Source organism: Cololabis saira, chromosome 2, assembly GCF_033807715.1.
Source record: "Cololabis saira isolate AMF1-May2022 chromosome 2, fColSai1.1, whole genome shotgun sequence".
NCBI classification, from domain to species: Eukaryota; Metazoa; Chordata; class Actinopteri; order Beloniformes; family Belonidae; genus Cololabis; species Cololabis saira.
Window position 1 is genome coordinate 20,060,642 of NC_084588.1, and position 25,218 is coordinate 20,085,859.

At 37.3% G+C, this 25,218-nt stretch overlaps 1 protein-coding gene across 2 annotated transcripts in view; it reads right to left on the minus strand.

Annotated features, from left to right (window-relative positions):
* map2k5 (mitogen-activated protein kinase kinase 5) overlaps window positions 1-25,218 on the minus strand; it is a 54,153-nt gene that overhangs the window by 9,261 nt on the left and 19,674 nt on the right. The window contains exons 11-21 of one of the 2 annotated variants that reach the window (XM_061739863.1): window positions 24,595-24,676; window positions 23,685-23,746; window positions 21,036-21,084; window positions 20,834-20,907; window positions 19,768-19,818; window positions 19,579-19,650; window positions 18,190-18,219; window positions 12,164-12,190; window positions 9,370-9,402; window positions 4,426-4,487; window positions 3,541-3,586 (exon numbers count right to left, since the gene is read on the minus strand). In XM_061739863.1, coding sequence (XP_061595847.1) covers window positions 3,541-3,586; window positions 4,426-4,487; window positions 9,370-9,402; window positions 12,164-12,190; window positions 18,190-18,219; window positions 19,579-19,650; window positions 19,768-19,818; window positions 20,834-20,907; window positions 21,036-21,084; window positions 23,685-23,746; window positions 24,595-24,676 — 588 coding nt within the window. The remainder of the gene's footprint in view (window positions 1-3,540; window positions 3,587-4,425; window positions 4,488-9,369; window positions 9,403-12,163; window positions 12,191-18,189; window positions 18,220-19,578; window positions 19,651-19,767; window positions 19,819-20,833; window positions 20,908-21,035; window positions 21,085-23,684; window positions 23,747-24,594; window positions 24,677-25,218) is intronic. The other variant, XM_061739871.1, reaches the window with a different exon arrangement.

The following is a 25,218-nucleotide window of genomic DNA, read 5'->3' on the forward strand; positions in this document are numbered from 1 at the left end:
AAAAAAAAAAAAGAAATGGCACCAAGCGTGACGATGGAGCCAAGTTGAGGAAACAAGAAACATCTACAAGAACTGAGATGAGCATGTCATCATAAGAGCTTCAATGACCCAACCTGAAGCATCAAATAAACTTTAATACAAATACTGATGCCAGAATATCAAAGCTGTACTAATTTTTATGTTTTTCAATATATATATATATATATATATATATATATATATATATATATATATATATATATATATATATATATATATATATATATATATATATAGCAGTGGGTGAGAAAAACAGTCCTGTTTAAATAATAGATATTGTTTCTAGTTGCAAACGTGTTTGTTTTAGGGGTGTAACAATACACTAATCTCACGATACGGTACGATACACTATATTGAGGTCACGATAACGATACAATATTATAGCAGTATCTTTTTAACAACCTTGAATGAGGAACATATGACTGGAAAAAATGTTTTTTTATTTGAAAGACACAAAATACAAAACAATACTGTGTGTTTGCACTATTGTTACAGATTGTAATGCTTTATAACTGTTTAAGTTTTAAAGAGAAAGCCAGGCCAACCATTTTCCACAAACTGAACTAAAACTAAATGTCAGGTTTGCATTATGCATCTTCAGTTTCATACAAGTACAAATATTTTGCCACAAACTGAGTAGTTTCTCTCATGTATGATTTTACTTTTTTCTTTTCCAGAAATGTAACAACTAAAATTAAGTAAATAAATACATACAATTTTACATAATAAAAAAGATTGATTCATGCTCACCTTATAAGTGTAAGAGGAGATTTATTTTTGTTAAGGTTATTTTGGTAATTCAGGGTTCATTATTTTATAAATATATTCTTTATATTCTGATGTAAATCAGGGACTATAATCAGTTTATCTGTAGTGCTAGTCTGTTTTAGATTGGGCGGAGTGATACGCCACAGTACGGCACTAGCTGCTGTGTTGACGTTCTAAAATCCTACACTGTTGAGCGGACAGTAAAGTACTCTCGAACTCTGAAGTTCGACCGAAAAAAGTTTAATTTAATAAGGTAAGGCTTAACTCTACACCAGACTTAAAGGTTCAGAGCTCAAAACCCTAAAAGTCCGTGATCGGGGCCGCAAAACGGAACTAATTTCTTCTGAGCGGATGAAGATTTTGGTCCGCGGATCGAGCCGCGGTCGGCACGCGTGCTCGGATGCGCGTTTCTAGTCAACACAATAGATTAATATTAATAACCCAATATCGCGATACACTCCACGACACGTTTCGTGACGTTTTTGTATCGCGAAATTTCGTGGCACGATATATTGTTACACCCCTAGTTTGTTTCTGGTAAAATAGCTAATCTGATTATGACTTGTTTCATAACACCTTAAGGCCTGGGCTTCCAAGTCATCCTTTTATCTACATTTCCTATTCATGTGTTTATTATTTTATTTTATTTGTTCCATTGTGAAATTTACTTTAAAATGTGCCTTTTGAAAATGTCTTATAAGCAAAATTCTTTTGGTATTCAATGTTGGTCACAAAAATGTTGTTAATTATGAAAGCTCATAAATTGGCAAAGTTATAACTTGAACAAACAGCACGCCCACTTTGTGAAGTCACGATCAAACTAAAGATGTTCTGTCATAATACACAGAGCCACGCTGGGTGAAAACCAAACGCCATCAATATCAGCGCAAACGATAGCAACTGCTAAGCACGGTGGTGGAGGTGACATGACTTGGTGTGTGAATACGGCACTTGTGCCACTACATCTGACGAGAGAGTTAGGCTGAGCTTTCACTTATGTGGAGACATTAAAAACTTGGGGAAAGGAAATAAAAACAGATATACAGGGAAATCAACTCACTAAATATTTATTGTTCTTCATTTTATGAACAAAAAAAAAAAGACCAAGATATGCGTGATGTAAGTATTTTAAACTCAAAGCAACATCCGCCAAAACTTACATTTATTGGAGAAGACTTTGGACACATCAGAAGTGAAAGTCAATTCAAAATGTGGAAGCTGTGTTCAAATAAAGATGAACAGAACATTGAAAACATCACAAAGTGTTCTTCTATTTTGTCTGGAGACATGAAATCCCTGTTCAGCCACTTTCTCCTTTACTCCTCCTTTCTGGTGTGAGACTGAGAACATGCAATCTGTTAGCAGCTCTGCATTTACACCCTCCAGCCCTCCGTCCCCACGACGCAAACCTTCACTCTTCATCTCTCTGCGGACCTAGATGCTGCTGTCCTCGGTCCTAACACAGCGGCCTGAGTGTGTTGCAACTCTTAAAAGCCAGCGTATGTAAACGGTTGGTCTTGTGTACTAATGCCAGAAGTGAGAAATTCACATATGGAAGAGCCTAACGGGTAACCACCAAGCCCCAATGCAATATAGTCTAAACTGGCCCTGCCCATCACAGTGTATCCAACTATCCAAAAATAAACCGGCTTTCTATAAACTTTGCAGTCTGCCAATCCCTTGCTCCTCCAGCTACCACTGAAACTTCCACTGACTGATTAAGTCACATCAGTATCATAAACCCTTATTCATGTGTAATAGATGAGCCATGCATTGACTTTGTTGAAAATGTACCAAATCTCTTGAGATAATGCTGTCCTCTGGTCACCATGGACTCAGTTGCATATACAGTAGTGTGTACAGTACCTGTGGCTGAACTGCAAAACCACAGAAAGAGCTGGAACTTGAAGTCATTTCTCTTGTTAACAAACAAAAAATCCTTTATGCTTTTTTAAAATGCACAAGTTGTCAGGGGTTCAGTCCTCACATCTTAAATGCGAGTTTATGCTATAGACTATTATTTTTTTTGGGACATATTGATCATTACAAATGAGACATGGACTTACAGCCAACCTGTAGACACACCCTGAAATGATAAATGGCTATAATTGCTATCCATATTAGGAGCTTTCATTGAAATGACAATCTGCCTGATTAGAACTGAGTTCTGACCTACACAAGGACTGCTGTGCCAAACAAGGTCCACACACAAACGCACGCACGCACGCACGCACGCACGCACGCACGCACGCACGCACGCACGCACGCACGCACGCACGCACAAGATCATACTTAATTTGATTTACTATAATCACTTCCTTTTGTCAGTTAGTCAAATTACACAAGGTTATGAAACTTAATTTTGTAAAGCAGAGTGAGTTGACTCTTGTACAGCTAGGCGTGGTTCATTTGGTTTGGCTCTAAAACAGTGAATTGAATAAAACACCCCTGAAGAGGGCCTCAAATCTATGTAAAGGTCTCTTGCTGCCCTGTTAAATGTCTTTTATTGCTAACAAAAAGTTCATTACTGTCAGCAATGCCAGATTAGAAGGTCCTTGACCCAAAATAGCTCAATCAGTGCGTAAAATACAAAATAATGTTCCAAAAGTCACTGAAGTAAAAAAAAAAAAAAGATGTTTCATTGAATTCTTTTTGAAATGCACATTGCCATAACACATTTATTCAAAGCATATATTTGGTGGTTCTGTTTGATCTGAGCTTGCTCTAACTTACCATGAGGTTATTAGGTGCAGGTCTCTCCTTAGGGCTCCGCCGCATACTGGAAAGAAAAAAAGAAAAAAAGAAACAGGCAACCTGTCTCAAATCATTTCTTTAACTGCACATTTTTTGTTGGAAATGTTAGACACAGAACTGAAAAAGAATATAATATGTTGAATATACTTATTATAAAGTCAGGCAGAGTATTTGTGTGTGTGCTTTCAGTAATACAGTATGTATGGATGTGTGATCTGACAAACTACACTGAAGATTGTGTGATGTTAGTCATGAATGTGGTTGACAATGAAATGGCCATGACTGTAAGAATAATCAGAGACAAGTGGAGTAACCTTGCACCAAAGCACCTGTGCCTCAGTCAGTCCTGGGAGAAAGGTGCCCTATTTGAGTAAATACAGCAGCCGTGGGGGATAAACAACAGCTGGCATGTTCCACTAGTGACTGCTGAACACAAACACGCAGTGCTTGCATGCGGTTTGGGTTTGCATGTAGACGTTTGCCCCGATGTAAAGGTTATAAGTGGCTAATGAATCAGACTTTAACACAGGGTAAACACTGTATTTGTCCCGATGCATTAGACAAGCCAATCAGGCTTTGAAAGAAAAAAAAAAAAAAAGGTTCTTTATTCAACACAAGCAAGACTGCAAATGGTAGCTGATACAAAAGCAATGCATTAATGCAGACTGGCACATGCACTTTAATCCCATTATACCTGTGAATCACCTACAACGTTCTGCTTCACCAATATCACATGTAGTTTGTGGCTTTTGTTATTGTTCTGTCTGCCACAATGGAGAAGTATTTTGCCGAGCTTCACAGAACTGTCAGAGGGGCTTCCTTGAAATGAAAACCAGCTGAACCAGTACCAGCTAACTGGCTTACCATTGAGTGATGAAGTGAACAAACTTCTCGCTGAACTGTCCGACGGGAAGGTCTGGAGGATCCTGTGGAGGGGAACAGACACCTTCAGATGTCGTTGGACACTTCCATATGGGGCAACTACGAATTAAAAACAAGAATCCTGACGAAACAAAACATGAATAAAATTTGCCTGGAAAAAATTTAGTAATTTGGTAACAAAAACTAATGCAAAGATCCATGTTGGATCCAGATTTGAGATGCCTTTCAAATCTTTGGCAGCTTTCATAAATAAGGATGAACGGACCCATCCGGAGGGACAAAACCTTGACTTTCACAGCTCTTTTATCACCCAACATGTCTTTACAAAAGCAGTTACACTGTTTTGTAAAGACAGGTTTAGCTAAGACCAAACTCAAACCCAGATTAAGGACCTGATGTGTAATTCTAGTTGTGTATAGTCATAACAATCGTTTTCATGGATCTTTGTGAATATTTACTTGAACGAAACATGCAATATGATAAATACTGGGGGAAATCACTCTGACACAGATGAAAACATGCAGCTTTTCAAGCTGAAGACAGTGGTCAGATTTTCCAAAGAAATAAAATGTGTGGTTATAAAGTAATTAAAGAGAGTAAATCCAATTCAAAAATTTGAATCCTGACATAACATACATGTTTAAAAACAATATTAAAAGATTAACAATGTACTAAATTATGGAGTTAAAGGCAATTCATAATGTTCACTTAAGTGGACGAAGGCATCCTCTCCACAACTGGAAGAATTATAATAAAAAAATGATAGTTGGGATCTCTAAGTGTAATTTCAAGTAAGCTCAATTAATAAAATAAACAAAAGGTGCGTTCTCATTCTTTGTAAAATTGCTAATACACCCAATCAAGGAGATAAGGATGAGTTTATGACAGGTTTATCTTTTTTCACCCCTCTGGATTTTTTATGTATGCATGAATGATCAGATACATGAGGATCAATCAAGTCTAGCTATGCTCAAAAAAAAGAAAAGAAAGAAAAATACTGAAATTACTCAGACGTGCACAAAAACCACACAGCCTGGGTATTGAGCAATTTATTCAAATGCCCAGAATTAAAACCTCTTTGCAACTGAAGCCCTGCTGCGCCAGTAAAAACACCTCTGGGCAGTGTTCGCCATTCCTTAATGCTCAGATTGGCAGACTCACGCAAAGCATGATGCATGAGCCCATTTAAATTAACAAAGGAACAGTTTCTTTCTAATCTCACTGTACTTCACAGACATGCCACCACTTGGATGAGCAATATATCATAACATGTACACAAACCTGCATCTACAAACAAACACCCTTGAGCTGCACAAAACAAGCCTCTGTTATATGCTTTGTTTGGAAGGAGAAAAAAAATCATTTTCAAACCACTTTATTATTATGAACCACTTTTTTATGGTGCACATATTTAGACCTATTCAAACTGTTGACTGCACAATCTATCTGTCAAGTAGGATGAACCTGATACAAAGTGTGTATTTTCCTCAAATATCCCCATGCACCTTCCAGCAGAAACTAGCCACATCACACACAATATGCATGTATTCATGTTTGCAGCTCAGTGCAGCACTGCTGCTTTGATGTGGTAGTAGGTGATGGTACAAAAGACGAGCAAGCTGATGAAAGTGGTGAGTCTGTTTAAATTATTCCTCTGGTGTTCGATGTGCTTCACTAAGAGACAGCACGCACACTACAAGGGTACAAGGGTACGGGTAAATATACATGTCATTGCCATGAAGCAATTATTTGGCAAAATTAGATCAGTAATTACAGGCTTGAAAATAAAGTGGAAGTTCTTTATTAGTGGAGCCAATTGTTATTCAACAAATGGAGAAGAGAGCACATTAATGAGGGATGACAGTGGGCAGATGGCTGGAACAACTGCAGAGAACTTCTAATTTAAGAGCCCGGCTGAACGTGGTTCTTAGGGATATACTAATACCAACCAACAATGTAAATGGAGGGTGTGTAATTTAGCTAAATCAAACATACCACTCTAAATATAAATTAAAGGTTAATACAGCAGTGCTCTGCTTCTGCGTGTGTCATTATCTGAGCTGGCGTGTTTTATTTTGTTGCAGCTTATCTGGATCCGTTCAACCGTTTTCATATCTGCAAACTTTTATACTTGCCAGCTTTATTGGTGAGCCAACATTGTGATTGTTCTCCTCTGAATGAAGTGTGTTCATAAGCTAGAGAACCTTGCACGAAGATGATGACGGGGACAACTGGTGACTTTGTTCGGGTTGTGATTTAAAGAGATCCACGAGCTGCCTGAAGAGTTTCACTTTTGATTTTGGCTACATCTATTTTGGTTTTCTGGTTTTATTGCCAAATCAGACACCCACCAGTTGATCTAAGAGGAACATTAAAGCCCATGTAAAGAAAATTTTAAGATCTGCATGAAACATTAAAAGAAGTACCCCACGGTTTCCTAAAACTATGTTTTACCATGTTATGGATTTAGACTGTTCAACACATATTTCCGAAATTATTTGGTTTAGAATTTTTAGGGTCAGAAATCAGGGCTTCTTGGGGCTTCTTGATTTATCATTTGAGCAAAAGAAAAACACCCACACTGTAATGTTATAAGTTAATTTAAAATAACCAGTTACTTATGCCATCTATATGTGTATCTTTAACAAATTAACCAACACTGCAAAAAAGCATCTTCCCTGGTCGCCAGAATGTGTAAAATGTTGTCTACATGAACTAATGAGGAATAATGAGACGAGGAACTTGAATCATTTTGTTTACAGTTAACAGTGATGTTTTGTTTACTGCTCTGCAGATGTTGGGAGGGCTACAAACCAGTCTAGAGAATCAGTTTTATTCTAGGCGCTTTGAGTGGCCAAGGTAATGATCTCATTCTGCGGTTAAGATAGCACATGTGCAGTTACCGGAGTAAACCACAGTGTGATTAACCCTGAATGGATTGTTTTTGTGAAGAACCATTGCCACAACACTGAGTTCTGAAAATTGAACAACTGACAATTGGAAAGATTTATTTAATGAAAAAGCAGAGACTATCAAAATTACTATCAATTTGAACTTTGTAGTTTTATAAAGCTGCTAATAATGGATGCACCACTGCCAGTTTATCACACTGAACTGACACCCTCCCTCTTCCACTAGCACGCTCACATTATGGCTGCACATCAAAGTTTGAGTTCCACAATTTAACAATGTTGTTAAATTATTGCATAAAGTAACCCAAATGTTTAGTATTTGCAGTGTCCATTCGTGATTTCAGCTCAAAGCCGTACGTTTATTTTCAGTGTGATCCTACTGTGTCAGATCAGACAACACTTTATTTTTCTTCATTTATATTAATGAGAATTGTTAACGTTTGGGGGCATAGATAGTGAAATGTTTTAGAGACAAACTCAAAATATATAGAGAAACAATACAAAAAAAAAAGTATTGTGCATTGCACCTCTTGCAAATCTACTATTCAGATGAGGTAAGTTTGAATCATGACTGATATTGATTTTTAAAACTGATAGTGAACTGATGAACATTTTGATCCCCGAACTCATTTAAGGACAGATTTTCATACCTATTGTATTCTATACCTATTGATCTAATCCATCAAACTGTTAAACCTACTATTACACTAATTATGGCTAATATTTTTATGGTGTATTTATTTTTGATTGAAAGAAAAAGTCTTCACATACATACACCTTGCCATAACCATTATTGATGGGTACTTACAGATCTCTTACAGAAATATTATACAGAAATTCAGAAATATTTTACACGATGGAGATAACTCTAATCACTTATGTACCGATGTTTGAATTCTCTCAAAGAAACTTTATCTTTGCAGACGGAGACTGTCCTTCCGTTTTTTTCAAAGCAGTGAATTAGCCGGGACACTAACGCTATGCTGCCTCACCAGGGACAACACTGCATGTTGCCTCAAGGGGAGACAGCAAAGGGCAAAGGAAAAATAGTTTGAGTGATGGCTACGTCTAGCTGACTAATGAACAGTTCAACTCAGGTCAATCCATTACAACCAAAAGCATTTAATTATTAATTACGGCCAATCTATAGGCAGTTAAGGACAAGTGACAGTGTATATTTAATGTGTGTTATGGCTGGTGATGGGGGCATGGAGACACTGTCGTTGAGCCATTTTGGCTATAAGTGAATGTCACCCCAGAACTGTGTGTGTGTGTGTGTGTGTGTGTGTGTGTGTGTGTGTGTGTGTGTGTGTGTGTGTGTGTGTGTTGGGGGGGGGGGGGGGGGGGGGGGGGTAAAGGTTTGCAGTAGCTGGTTATGATGAAAACTTAGGTTTTCTGAGTTTATGTTTTCATCCGATATAACCTCCAGAAAAAGCAAATGGTGGTTTCATTCACATCTTTGCTTTATTTATCAATAACATTGTGTGAAAACAGGGAAGAACACAGCATTTCAGAAAAAATTTCAATCTAAACTTATAATGAAGGTGAAGATGAAGGTGTATATCAGTTCACCAGTTTTCCTGCTGCAGTGTGACTGCTACTAATGAGACTGGAAAGAGGATGATGCACAGAAGACTTTGAATACAAGAAAGAAAGAGAACATAGATTGACTAGATCTGCTGGATGAAGTTCTTAATTTTAATATTTTATCAGCCTCTTTAGAGTTGCATTTTTATTTCAAAAATAAAGTGAATCCTGGTTAAACACATTTCGTCTGCTGTAACATCTTCAGTGTTCAGATTTGTGTTTTGTATACGTGTGTCACTCATGACAGAACCAGACGCAGCAGTAATGTGCATATGTGTGCTGCCTGAGGCAGTTGCATAGGGCAAAGGGTTGAGTGAATGGGGAGCAAAGCCGCCTGAGTGGTTTGCTTCATTAGGAAACAAAATATAAGCTTTCCGGGCCATTAACACTGACTTTAGATGCAAAAGCACATAAGACGACGACTCACCTCATCAACGATGCATTGCAGTAACTGGAGAGGCTGAGGAGGAGCAGAGGGAGATATGGGGTGGGGGAGTTATTCTAAGTGGAATTTCTTGGAAATACAGTAGTTATGTGACAAAAAATAAACAAAAAAAATACATCAACTTTTGTTCACATAGAAAAAGAAAATAATACTCTCTTGCAATTCTATGGTTTTATGTGTAGGGACACAAAAATTATATTGTTCTTACCAGGCCTTACAATTAAGTAATAGAGTACAACCTTAAATGAACAACAAATCACTATTTAATCATTTAATACAAGCTAATTACAAATGCAGATGTAATGTGTGCAAAGTTAAGTTCACTCTTACTGCTTTCACAGGAATTAAGAAGTACTAAAGCAACGCAAGTTTATTTCTATAGCACAATTCAACAACAAGGTGATTCAAAGTGCTTTACAAAGGCATTAACACAAAAATAAAAAGCATCATTTTAAATTCAAACCAAAAAGAAATAAATAAGAACAATAGATATAATAAGATAAAATCAGTTGTTAAAATATGATTAAGTTTATAAAAGTACCAGTACAGATTTAGAGCTTTATTCAAAGATAGCTGAAAACAGGTGAGTCTTCAACTTGGATCTAAATAAACTGAGTGTTTCAGCTGATCTGAGGCTTTCGGGGAGTTTGTTCCAGACATGTGGGGCATAGAAGTTGAATGCAGCTTGTTCCTTCTCTGGGAACTAATAAAAAAGGTCCAGATGACCTGAGGGGTCCGAAAGGTTCATACGGGGTCAGAAGGTCAGTGATGTATTTTGGTCCTATACATTCAGAGCTTTATGGATCAGCATCAGAACTATATAGTCTATCCTCTGATGGACAGGCAGCCAGTGTTAAGACCTCAGAGCTGGACTGATGTGGTCCACTTTTTTGGTCTTATTGAGGACTCAAGCAGCAGAGTTCTGGATGAGCTGCAGTTGTCTAACTGACTTTTTTTTTTAGGTAGACCTGTAAAGATGCTGTTACAATAATCAAGCTACTAAAGATGAGTGCATGGACAAGTTTTTCCAGGTCCTTTTGAGACATCAGATCTTTTAACCTTGATATATTCTTAAGGTGATAAGGTGTTATGACCATCGCTACACCCAGATTTCTGACCCGGTTGGTTGTTTTTAGATTTACAGATTGAAGTTCTGTGGTGACCTGTAATCGTTTCTTTTTTGCTCCAAAAACAATGACCTCTGTTTTGTTTTTGTTTAGCTGGAGAAAGTTGTGGTACATCCAGTCATTATTCTCCTCAACGCATTTACCAAGAGTCTGTACAGAGCCACGGTGACATTGTAATATATATCTGCATGTGATCTGCATAGCTTTGGTAGTTTATTTTGTTGCTCTTTATAATCAGTGCCAGTGGAAGCATGTAGATGTTAAACAGAAGAGGTCCCAGGATGGAACCTTGGAGAACTCCACATGTGATTCTTGTCTGCTCAGATGTAAAGTTACCTATTGAGACAAGGTACTTCCTGTTCCCCAAGTATGTTTTGACACAGTGTATTGGACGCAGGTGCTAAGGGAATGCCCTTGTCTTCGGTCTGACCACCTCTTTAAAAACAGAAGTTTTTCCAGTTTGCTGATCTAAAGTATTGAGTTGAGACAAGGGCAAAGTTGCGATGTTTGACCATGAAGCACATCTCCAGATTTGGTGAACACCAAAACCACATATCAGCACAAACTGTTAAGCACAGTAGTGGAGGAGTGATGATTTGAGTTTGTTTTGTGACCACAGGACCCAAGAAACTTCCAGTAACCAAGTTTACCAAGAGCGTGCTCATGTACAAGAATATTCTGGCAAATCTGAGGCAATCTGTGTGACAGCTAAAGCCTGGTCTAAACTGGCTCATGTCATTGTTCCAAGCACATTAGCAACCTAAAACAGCATAGATAGAAAAACAAAAGATTTTAAGAGGTGTAAGAAGTTGCAATGACAGTCAGACCTCAACCTGATTAAAAAACAAGACAAAAACAAGTGCTCAAAAACTTCAATTACGTGAAGCAACTAAAGATGCACCGATCCGCGCTTTCAAATTACAACATAAGATTAATTCCTATAATTATAATATCAAAAGGGGGGATGCTGTTGCTTTAAAATTGAATATTTGCAACAAAAGTGCAAAAATCATAGGAAAAAAGGAGAAAAAAAAACAACACCAACATTATGCACCCCTTCAAATAAGAAAACAGTGCTTCATCTGAACAAGATTAAATCAAATAGGGATATTTCAACAGTAAAAATGTAAATATTTTTGACCTGTGTTGTCATTCTTATATCAGTTCCTCATAAATGATGTTAGAGACTGATGAGGTCAATCAAAAACTATTACTTCAAGTTATTGCCTTTTAAGGTCATTGTACTAGTTACTGACTCATATGGTGTACATATTCTTCCATAAAACTACTGAAGCATTTTTTCTTATATTTTGTTCAACACTGACATGACATAAATGGTCAGTTTTTCTTCATTTCATGTCAAGACCTGGTGAGGACTATATGAGTTTTCATTATGTGCAGATCCTTTAAACCTTTGAACTGAAAGGCCCTTTTCACATTAAACCAGCTGCAGCAAGTTCAGGCAAAGCCAGCTTTTAGATTCCAAATGTTATTATAATTCTATATTTCTACCCAATGTAATGCCAACAGCTTAAGCATGATTTAATTTACTTTACTTTAATTTACTTTTTTTTTTAAAACCTCAAATGAGACAGTGAACCAAGACATATCTGCCAGATTTTCTCTTATTTCACTGCAATAAAACTTACCATTAAAGATCCTTGATTTTTCTGAATCTGTAGGGCAAGACAGAGGAACAAAAAAGAGACGAGGCAGTAAGTAATTAGCGTGTCATAATCAAGATGATCTACTTGGACACATTATGATCACTAGGAGAAAATTACTGCTTTCCTGTTGGCAGTTTGAGACTATGTACTAACCCAATTTACATAATGAAAACACACAAATGTTAATGGCCCTGCTTTCATTTGTGGGGAATGGGGTAAAAGATTCACTGATGCTAATTCCAGAGCAGCACTTTATGTTTGCCCCCCCAGGTTATCTAGATGTGCTGAGATGTAGAATAACTGTAAAAGACTACTGAAGATGCTTTGCAATGAGCATGCTCATGCTCAACGGTGCGATTAGCTCAGCCAAAACATAACAAAAGCCATCACTTATACTGGGAAAAAAGTAAAAGTGGAACGTTAGCAGATCTTCAAAAGGTGAGGAGGAAACAATGCCACATAACTAGCACTGGAACAAAACAGAAAAATACGTTCATACTTAGTCATCTGACTTTCGACTATTTTCAAATTCAAAATCAATGCGAGCATGATGTTTTAGAAATAAAATTACAAACAAATCAAAGAGCTTTTTTTTTTTATATATCTGGATACAGCCTTTCACTTAAAATGCATGACACTGCAGTGGAACAGCACAAAGCATCTAGTTTCCCTTTCAAAACTCCTTGGAGCTGAATTCATTTATACAACCTATTTTAATTTCTAAAAGTCCAAATGTATAACTTCATGTCCCAGACTAAATGATATCTTTATTAAAAAAAGAAAAGAAACTAGACTCAGCTCAATAGATTGCTCATTTTGCCTGCTCCTTTGAATGTGTATTAGAGCATTTATTGATTCAGTCAATTAAATACAGGTTTTCAGAGTCTGTAAATACCTAGAGACTCCTAAACTGCCTCCATATCCAGTTTTGCCTGATTCAGACACATTAAAAGCAACTATGGAAAACTAATTTGTTCAGAAATAATTACTAGTACAAAATTGCATGCTGCTTCAGGGGCTGAAAGGGAATAGTGGGAGGATAACTTATTCAAACATAATTGAGGACTTACTCTTCTTGTACTGACTGTGTATCAATAAGAAGGTTTCAATATCACTTAATCCTCACAGAATCTAGTTGTTGCCCTTTGATTATCTGGTTTAATACATCATTATTTGCTTGTTCATCAGCACTGCTTGATGTGATAATCAAACTTAATAAAGATGTTCCAGTACAACATTTCTTCATTTTTCCCACCTTACTGCATGATGTACATGTACCATATCTGAGGCACACTTCATCAGTGCAGATACGCTAAATGACAGAAGCAGCTGTGTAGAACATCAGCTTCTTCTGTTTGAAGATCATCTGAAGATCTGCAGCTTCTCTCATTACCTGACAATACCACAGTGGGATTAGCGTGAAAACAGAAGGCCATTTCCATCCTGAAGGTTTTCAACAATATTTCTTCAAAGATATCAAATTCAAATTAAAAGAGAGGGCAGCACTTAACCACTTTAAAAATTGACACATGCTGACACATGATAATGTGTAAAAACACCCTCACTATATTACAACAGGAATCTGGGACAACAGTATGTAAGATGCACTACCCTTAAATCACAGATTCTCCACAATCACAACAACTGCTGCGTTTATTTGACCTCCGTCAAACTGGCAAGCTTTCAACCACAAGCACGAGATTAGATAATGCTTGACTGTGACAAAATAAGACATCTTAAAACGATGTCTGATTTGTCAGCAGCATAAGGAAGCCAAACAAAGCCACAAAGACATTCAAAATATCTCTGTGACAGTTTCAATTATTAAACTCATTCTTTAACGAGGAAGGTCCTGTTGAATTCACAGATCTCTTTTTCAAAAGAGTGTGGGCCATGAAGCAGGTAGCAACACATCCACAGAAAAGAGATGGTTGAGTTAAAAAAAATACATAAACAGAGTTGAAATAAAAACAGACAAACTGAGAATTCAGCCAATACGAAAAAAGCAACTAAATGCCAGGACAAGACAGCGATTGCATCTCCACGTTGTTCAAAATAGTTTTTCAAGATGAGAAGAAGAGACAAATTCTTGACGTTTAAGCTGTTCTGTAGACTGTTCCAGTCTGAAGGAGCACAATAGCACTACACTCTGTACAAACACCGGGGACGGTCAATGTGTCCATCAGACTTCTGTTAAAAATACAACTGTGGAGGGAGCAGTCCAAGATGGTCAAAAGGCAGTGCCATTTTGACTTAAGTTAGCCTAAAATTAAACCAAGTCAGGTAAATATTGTATTGGCTGATAATGTAAACCAAACAATCAGTTGGCTGAATAATTGGTTAGCAAAAATGTTCATATTTTAATAATTGGTAACTAACAACACTTGGGAATATCTAGTTAATATCTAACTAACAGGCAGGTGCATCTGTAGGCACCACTGTGATACTGAACATGCGACTCTGCCCCTTGTCATGTAAGAAATGTGTGTGTGTGTGTATTTCTTTTTTTTTCTTTAATAGTTTTTTGACTCTTGTGCAGTAAATGGGAGTTGAGAGGGGGGGGAAGACATGCAAAGAGCACTATAGTCCCCATACATGAGGCACCTGCTTAACCAGGTGAGCGGTGCGGTACACCCTAATAAATGTTATTTAATTTAGTTAAATAAATGTTCATTACAAGTTAAGTTGCGCATTTTGTTGTTATTGTATTAAGATGAACCATGAAAGGAAAAACTGAAAATTGGCCCAAAGTGTTGACCATGGAAAGAAGAAAAAATAATATATATTATATATATATATATATATATATATATATATATATATATATATATATATATATATATATATATATATATATATATATATATATAGGCATCCAGCTGCTTCAGCATCACCACATGGAAAATCCCAAATTAGCAAACCTCTAAAATATACATTTATCACACAATCAAACGAGATCAGCCGAAAATGGTGAGTATGAGGATGTTGATGGGTGCCGAAAAACTTTGCAAACTTTGTTTACAACACTAGTAACCCGGAGTAGAAATTTATGATGTTTCCCTTCCATGTCATTTGAGAGGGTGAAAAAAAATGAAACAAAGTAACACATGAAAAAGCATCTCCTCTCCGTGATGGATGCAGCGATGTGTAATGCAAATGCAAAAAAAAAAAAAGACTGACACGGTATTTCATCCAGAAATACAATCAAATATGAGAAATATGACAAAACGGAGAGAAACAAAAACAACAATAGAACAAACTGAAAAGACAACAAATCACTTGAAGACAAAAGTGCTGGCGGCTGTATGCACATCACATCAGGTCTCGTGTCTTCAAAGACTTTCGGAGCGAACCGCGCAAAACTCCATTAACTCGTGGCAAAGAATGCAAATGAATCCCAACATGTGGTGAAGTGGAATTAAAGAGACCATCTCTAATCATGACAAACATGAGGTGATGACTATAAGCATGGCCGCACACACTCTCTCTCTCCCTCACACACACACAAATGAATAGGAGATCAAGGATCAATGCAACGAAAACGACGAACAAAAGCAGGTGAGAAGCACATGCCTCCTTGGAATCAGAAAATATGAACAATATATCCCCAACACTGCTAATGTCGGCTTTTATTCAAGAGCACAAATTATAAAATCCTCAAATCTAATTTCAGTTTAAAGAACTAGCCCAACTATACAACCAGTTCTGATGTCAGAGATTCATCTGTATCTCTCTCTTTTTTCTTTCCAACTTCATCAGCCTGCATTGAAATGTTCTCTGCGAAGAGTAGCAGGGGGGTTTTCACAGACAGCTGTGCAAGCGTCTGAAAAGGAAAAAAAAAAAAGAGGAAAATGACAGCTTAAGCCCGAGGACTTTGGCTGCCTGCGCTTGACGAGCTGGATCCAAGCACTTGCGCCACACAGCTCCGCTACAGCCTGCAGGTGAACTGTCTGCAGTGCCATATGGAAAAACTCACACTGGGATAAGGAAAACTGCATAGCACAGGAACGCTTTAACAGTTGAGAGATGACACCAATAGTTTGTCCACTCTTTGTTTAACCAATTGAAACTAAACTTAAAAATACAACTTAATCGGGTAGGAAGAATAAAACACCAACATTAGACAAACCACAGGTGAAGTCACAAACACACACATACGGAAGATCATACTCAAACCCTGATGAATGAAACAACTTGAGTTTTCTTTTCCTCATGACTTAAAAATAATTAATCAATACTGACAACAATAAAGAGCCAACCAACAATAATGGCCTCATCAGCATGTCACACTTGATCATTATTATTATTAAAAAATAAGTTCAGTAATATCTACCAATCACGTGAGCTTCTGGTGCTGGATGAGATTAATTAAAAGTCTCAATCCAGCAAATAATAATTCCCTAAAAATGATTTTGTGTTTTTCATACTGATTTCTAACTTTTTACAAATAAGGTGAAAAAAAAGGAGCCCCATGGCCTTTAAATGGCTTGGCTCTGTATCTTTTTCCTCATTTAGTGAACCGGTTTCTATGAGTGTGCTCATCTGCCTCCACCCATATCTCCACCTGCCAACGTGAAAGTGTGTCCCTTTTCTAATGATTTCAACAATATGTGAAAAACGCCGCTCACTGGCTGGCTGAACAAACTGAATTTACTTACATTCTTCTATGAAAGCTTTGATTGAGACAATATTGGTTAAACAATTTCAAACCACAGAAGTATGTTAAAAGAACAAAACCAGACCAAGCAGTTTCTCCTTCCTTTGCTTTCTTACACATCTAAGAGAAGTAAACCCCGGCAGATAGAGCGGTATTCACAACATACGCTGTTTTAATTCAACAGAAAGGTCTTGCCCATTATCAAGCTCTTGACATTTGAAATGCAGCCTTACCCATGAATCTGGAAAATGTTACAAAAGAAAAGAGCTTATAGATTTTATTGATCAGATTTTACTTAGTTCTCATTTAGGAGAAGACAAACACCAAGGGCATTCTTTGTACCATGAACATTTTTATTTTTACTCTTCCTGTTTTCTCTGAAACACTTTAAGCATAATAGTGGATTTTTATAGCACAATTCACATCAGAGTTGTCCTCACTCAGTTATCCTTGTCCTTTCCTTTTACACTCCAATGAGTGTAAATTTTTTTACATATTCCTGTAAAGGAGATTATTGAAGGTTTACACCACCTACCTCCATCTGATTAAATATAAATTCTGATTGAGCCAGACTCCATCAGTCTAATCTGAATGAGGCGTCAACATGAGACATTTTTATTCCTGACTCAAAGAAGAACCTGATTTAAAGCTCCCCGACACATGAACACTGAAACAAGTGAAAGTTTTCCGTAATACAATCATGCAAAATAGACTAATTTTTAGAGAAAACTTTTAGTTGCTGCTTGACATTCTGAGCAGGCGAGCAGCCAGGAGGTAACCTGAGGTGACCAGAATCAGATTGCTGAGTGAGGGATTAGTTAGATAAACCCATCTTAAAGTATTAATTAAGACTTGATGGGATTCAGAAGCCACTTCTGTAGTCAGCAATTACATTTGAGCAGGATTTTAATTTAGTGTAATGAGGGAGAAAAAAAATGGACCCAGACAGTAGACTTTTACATTGCAGGTTGCATGCAAACAACTAATCTAGATGAATGTGGATGAGAAAAACAAGAATTACCGAGCGAGGCGACATGTTGGCGTTACACAGGGGTCATGACCCGTGTCTTTAGAAACATACCAGTAACTGCCAATATGATGGGAACATTTAAATAACTCTGCAAACAAGTTTGCACTCAGGTGAGATCAACTATCTTAATTCATCTTTTCAAAATTTGACTTCCCCAAAAAAAAGGTAGTTGTACAAAGATTCTTGACAAAATCAGCCAAAAGCAGGAAATAGTTTGAGGTTTATGCGTCCTGAATAGTCTGATCCTCTGCTTTTAGACATATTTCATAAAAATGAGACTTGCATGAAAAAAAGTTACATTCAGCAATGATAAATACTTACTTTTGGATACGGGAACATGCCGAGTGCCAGCTGTGTGGAGCAGAAAGTAAGAATTAATGATTTAGGAAATCTGAAAACATCTAAAAATGAATACGGTAGAGAAAAACCTTCCACTTGCAAATTATGAAGGTGTGTATGTGCGACTGTGTGACTTTGACAACTAGATTCAATGTTAAGGCATTACACATTATATACTTAATAATTTCTCCTGAACACCTTGACTCTATTAAAGAACCGTATTATGTCCCCGACCTTTATAGTGTGACATAAATTTAATCTGATTAAAGTTATTTAATCAATATTTTGATCATTGACCATTTTGTTTTCAACAAACTATAAAAGGTACAATAGTAAAGATGTGTGCATTAAGTGTCCCCTTATTTTTAATTTTTTTTTACCAGTATATGTGCAGATGCATTAATGCATTCGTGAGTACATTAACTGAATGGAACTCCGAAATAAAGATAAGATGGGGCTGAAACGGATGAAGCGTGCACCACTTGAGACTTTCAGTCTTTGAGGTAAGCTTAGTGCCCACCTGCTGATAACACTTCCTCATCAAACAACATCAGCTATTAGTTAATAACCCCCCTCAATTACCACCCGCTGGCATCAACATAGACGGATAAAGAGGACGACATAGCGGGGCGGTTCTATGTAAAGTGTCTACTTCTGCCATTTTCACTGGTAGGTGGAGTAACAGCTCTCCCTGACGCCTGGCAATTCACTTGTGGAGAATACTTACCTATTCAAACATCAAATTACTCACATTCCTTGGATATAAACAGAACAATTACCGGACTCAGTGGTACTGCGAAAAACTTCATTTGGCTTAGGTGTAAAGGGTCTGTAAAGGGAACCAAAGAAGCAAGGCCAGAGGTTCCTCTGCTATTAAACTGCCATTATCTCTCAACAACTTTGTCAATAATTTTGACATGGCTGCTTCACAGTAGAACCATCCATTATTGTTAGAATTGTAATGATATCAAACGTTATTGACAGGCAAAGATGAGACAAGCCTGAATCATTTGTTTTACTGTAGAGGTAGAGCTGCTAACAAAAACAGATGGAGAATCAATAGTGTCAGTAGGAGACCAGGGAAGTGTAATACCGCAATTAAAATTTTATTTGCGAAAGCAGGGTGTCACTTAAGCATTTACTATCAACAGTGTGCAGAGTAAAAGAAATATTCATGCATACGCACTAATCACTGGCCAACAAGCAATCCTAAAATAAACAATTCATTCTACAACATTTTACCAGAGTATGTAAATATAAAGTAATTAAATGGACCAGTTTCAGCAGACTGAGCATCTACGCCACACTCCACATGTAAAACCACATAAAATGCCTTGAGTAAAGCTTGAGGCTATTTTTACACTTGTTTACCTCCATGAAAGAGATGCCCACACTCCAGACATCAGCATGGATCCCATATTGTTCTCCTGATATCCTCTCTGGCTGTGGAACCAAATTGGAGGAAAAAAAAGTGACTACAATGCAAGACATTAAGTTACATTTTCATGAACTGAGTGGTAAAATGATTAGACATCAGAATAAAAGCAAAAGGAAACTCACTGCCATGTATGCATTGGTTCCCACATATGTTTTGGCAATAGAGTTTACCAACTGAAAATACAAATAGACGACATTAAAGAAGCAATTATTTTGAACATCGGCATAAATAGAAACTACAGCAAAATGAAATGAATATGTTTAGAAACTGTATGAGTGAGTTTTGAGAATGATCACATTTATTGTCCCATATTAGAGCGCTAACGAGACATAAACAAGACTATTTGCTTGGCCACATCCATAGAAAAGTCAGGTGGATATTTTGGGCTTGACTCGTCCCATGAAGACGGACACAGGGTCAGACAAGGAGAGAGTACAGACTCTGTACATCAGAACTGTCATAATGAGGGTCTGCTCCCTCATGGCTGTTTTCTTTTATAGGCATATGAGACACGGTGTGTGTGTGTTTGTGTGTGTGTGTAAAACACAGATAAACAATAAAAAAAGAAAAAAGTCAGAAGACGGGCCAATGCTATACTGTATGTGTTAAACTGCAAGAGCGTAAAATTCACATTGGAGTTGCTGTGGAAGCTGTAAATGAATAACAAAAGTGCCACAGGAGGGATGCGCTGTGTGTCTGTGGGTTTTGAAAAGCCACAGATTCTTCAGGGTTGATGTTTTGGGGGAACGGTGAAGGTCTGTCCCTGATGATTACATTGCAAAACACACTTCGGCATGCCCTCAAAGACACACCAACACACACAATGACAAGGCTATTGTGTGTGACCCACGCTTTCCCTCAATCTACTGAATACATATCAATGAGGCTTGGTTGGTGTGTGTGTAGGTCATAATTATAACAAGGGATTTTTTTTTGAGGCTGCAGAACAATAGAGGAAGAGGGGGGAGTTAATGTGAGACGAAGACCCCTGGGATAGCACTGATGTATTGGGTAGAAAATTAATACTGTGATTGACAAGCTGACCATATGCGTGCAGATCTGCGCCCGCAAAAAAAACCACACTGACTACACAGGGCTGTGGCCATTAAGTTTAAGATCGCCGTTTTTCTTCCTCTCTCTTCCATCCTGCAGGTTTGTTCTCTCTCTCACTCAAACAAATCAGTGTACCTGCGTGCTGACACCAAAGTCACACAGCTTGACTTGTCCTCGGGTGTTCACCAGCATATTGGAAGGCTTGACATCTGCGGAGACAAACCGCTTGATAGAACTGCAAGATCAGCACTCTGTTGCTTGTCTTTTATCAACTCTGCTGATTTTATCTTTTTTTTTTCTTCTTTTTTTTTTTAAATAACACTGCAACCTTACTCACCTCTGTGAAGTATCTTCAGGCTCCACAGATACGTCAAGCCTTTGACTACCTAGGAAGCAGGAAATGGAAAAAATATAAAAATTAAGTATTTAGGACATTTACTATTTATTTACTGTATATAACTTTTTTTATATTCATGTTACAAACAGCTCCAGCGTAACTGCAAATGTTAAATATGTAACGAGGCATAAAAACATGATTCTTAAACTTTCCTGTAGACATTGTTAAGAGAAAATGTGCTATAGAAGGATGAAGCTGTGTTGGTTAACAATACTGGTCAATTACCTACAACGACAGCTTTGGATTCCAACACCGTTACCTGTCTTTACAGAATATCAATCGATGTATGAATAAATTAATCATTGTAAAATAGTTAATACTGTACAACGAAATGTCCATTTTAGTGACCCTAAGCCTATATTTTTCCTATCATTTATGCATGCTGTTTTCATTAAATGCATTCTAGAGATAATCCTATTCATAATTATAAAAATTCAGTCATATTTCAATCCTAAATAAAAGGAACACAAGGCCATGAGATTTACAAGGTTTCAGAACTGGCACACAAATGCAGCTTTTCTGTCAAATTGTCAGAGAGGAAGAGCTACTCTGTAAATTAAAGCTCTCATGGGCACCCATTATTCAAATTTGAAACTTTGCAAATTCGCTGCATTAAGGGACTACAATTAAAGTCAGCCAAGGAAATGTTTCATAAGAAGAAAACATCTCAGAAAACCATAATTGTCACAGTTGAGGAGCTAAATAATCAGAGAGGAGACTGATTTTGAGGCATTACTTTACTCCTTTCAACTGAATTAAATTCAGTGAGTTGGATAAGTGAAAAAAGAAGGTAGTATATATTTTGGTATTAATAATTTCAGACTAAAAGATATTATGCTGTCTTTAGGTGATCTGCCTATTTCTGTGACGTGAGGGCTGATTATAGCCTCAAGGCTCCTGTCATCCAACACTAATAAACAACATACTGAGATGAATTAAGAAAACACAAAAGCTCTCTAAAGTCCCTCTGCCTTGAAAGGTTCTGGTTTGAGTGCAACAACTGGCATGTGCAGCCTCACTTGTACCCTCTTGGGTGCTTTACCTTCAGTGATAATTAACAATTGTGAAAGTAGAAAGGAGAGAAGACTCCTTTCTATTTAGGTGGTGCTAATTAGAATTAGCACCAACTAAATAGCTGTCATTGTTTGATTATGGACAAAGTCAAAAGAGAGCAAAACAAGAGCTGGAGACAAGAGGATGGTAATGAATGTGGGGGAAAAAAAGACACATTAATCAACATCAAGGCCATTTCAATCAAAAAGCTAGTTTTAACTGTGACTAGAAAACCAGGGAGAAAGGGGAGCATATGAGGTAAAAACAACAGTCGCTTTGTCCATCACTACACCAAACCATAGCCCACTAAACACACCTGCGGCCCTTTTTAATTTTTATGAGCAAACTGAATGATTTTCTGAGTGAGACCTGTACAACATGCAAAAAAGGAATAAATCATGATGTGTGAAAGTAGGGCTGATTGATATATGGACAATATCTAATTTTGTAAAATGTCTTTTTTTGACGAACATTTCTACAAGGATTCAATTAGCAATCATCAAGCTCACATTCAATAGTCAGATGCATTGGATCATTAATGTGTTGAAGTATCACCAAACCCAGCATTGTGGTAAACAAAGTAAGGATTTTGTAGGCAGAGACTCTTTGACTAAATCATCGTCAATAAAATGAATAGTTTGGTACAAGCGCGGCACCCACTGGACACTCAATCATCCTCAGCTCTGTTTCAACTAATTCTTACATTCCGTTTAAAATTTTGTAATGGTAATTTGATTAATATATTAGGAATTACATTTAGTAAGACATCTGATCAAGTTTTTAAAGTCATATTTAGTGACTAAATTGATATAGACAGCACATCCTTTACCAAGAGGTTGGTATTGCCTGTTGTCGTGGCAACTGGATTGCGTTTACGCAGCATCCTTTTCTGCTGTTAATCTGCCTCATCAAATTAACGCAAACCAATTTCATTCAACAGACGGTCTCTTTTCAACAGGACTGTTGCTGAACCATGACCATTTCTCAGTAAAATGTTATGTTTCCCCTCCTTCTGTGTGTCTAAACTTGAGCCACTTTTGGTTGGTTGATATGGCTAGTTTGCAAAGAGAATGACACTTCTCATTGGTGACTGTGTTTTATGCGTTTCTTGGACTGCTGGATAATGTACAGTAAAACTCAAGCCTTCGACATTTACAAACTGCATTATTTATACATATTGATATTAAATTTGACAAATTGTTCAGCGTGCAAGGCACTAGCAACCTGTCCAGGGTGCACCCGGCTTTAACCTGAAGAAAGCTGGGATAGGCTCCAGCAGATCCCCGTGAACGTAGAGTAAGTAATAAGAGGGGATAGATGGAAGCATGGAAGGATAGATGGATGAATAGTAACAGCACACACTCACCCTTTCCCCTTCAAGTACATGTATTATGTAACTTTACCTTTGATATGCTTTTGTTAAAAGGTGAAATAACAAGGACTGCATCATTGTCCAAAAATGTTAGGATTTAACTATACAGTCATTTGAAAAGGTTTTCAGTTTGATTGCTTAACGAACAGTTTTAAAATACTTACTGCAACTGCAATCCTTCCCAGGACGTGCTCTGGAATTCTTTTGTAGACATCCAAAGATCCACCTGCACAACACAAGTTTATCTTTCATCCAGGTAATTTCTAATGTAGAGAATATGGCATGGAGCTTGGGATTTGCACTGTTTTCAATAGCATTTCTAGCACATCAAACAGGAAAACTGTAAACTATTGTAAAACTACTATTCTGATGTCGCGACTACGCTTTTATATTATCTGAACCAGTGCTTTGTAAACTGAACTGGCAAAGAAAGAAAAAAATATAAATTTTTGCTAAAATGCTCCAAATAATCAATATTCAATAAAACATAACGGCAAAACTAGGACTTCCAATCCAACACTGGTCTTATATTTAATATAATTTAGAAGAAGGGAACAAAGTGCCAAAATATGTTTCAAAATAAATGTCAGTTAACGTGAAATTGTTATATTTCAACTTAATTACAAAACATACTTTATTTTATTCATCAATACTGTATTTTGTAGTTTCCAGTAATCATGTACAAGTAAAATAAAAGTTCAATAAAGTAGTGGTACTCAGAAGTTATCAGACTCTGCTGACACAGCAGCACATGTGTTAAACTGGGGAACTGCTGCATTAACACACACTTGGACAAACATGCTCACAGACCTAAAAACACACGGTCGCTCATCTCACACCAGTTGAGGCACACATATACAAATACACCAACAAATGCACTTCAGTCAAGAATTATCACACCCATGTAGCTTTTAGCACACAAGCATGCCAAGCAGCTCACAGCGACTGCAGACATTTTCTTGTTTGGAGAAGTGTAAATGGATACTCAGTAGAGAGAAAGACAGGGACAGGACTGGTCAAAGTGGTTTTTACACAACCACAACTCGCAAAGAGAAGTGCTGGAGACAAACTCACCATCCATAAATTCTGTGCAGATAGATATCCTGTTCTCTACAAAAAAGGCACTGAAGAAAGTGATGATGTAGGGCGAATCACACTGCAATAAAAGCAGACTGTTTACTAAAAAGCATCCAACAACATTTTTCTGGGACAACACCTTCTTTTAAACATTAACCTCGTAATGGGATTTAAAAAAAAACAAACCAAAAAAAACACCAGGAATATGAATGCAAGGCTGCAGCAGCTATAAATACAGTACAATACTAACAGTGTAGAGCTTGCAAACCTTTGTGATTATAATTTGGACTCAAGTATCGGTCATAAGTAAGTGTGTAAATTCTAACACTATTTTTATGTGTTTTATCGACGCCTCAAAAGCGTTTGACCGTGTTAACCATGAAAAGTTATTCAGCAAATTGAGTGTGAGAGGTGTTCCTGGTGAATTCTGGTGTACTGGTATGCACAGCAGACTATGAGAGTTCAGTGGGGAAGCTCTGTATCTGCTCCATTCCATGTTACCAATGGTGCTCGGCAGGGAGGGATTTTGTCACCGGTCCTGTTTAATATTTATATGGAGGACCTTTCTGTGCAGTTGAATAAGTGTGGAACAGGTTGCATGATAGGTGATGTACTTGTCAG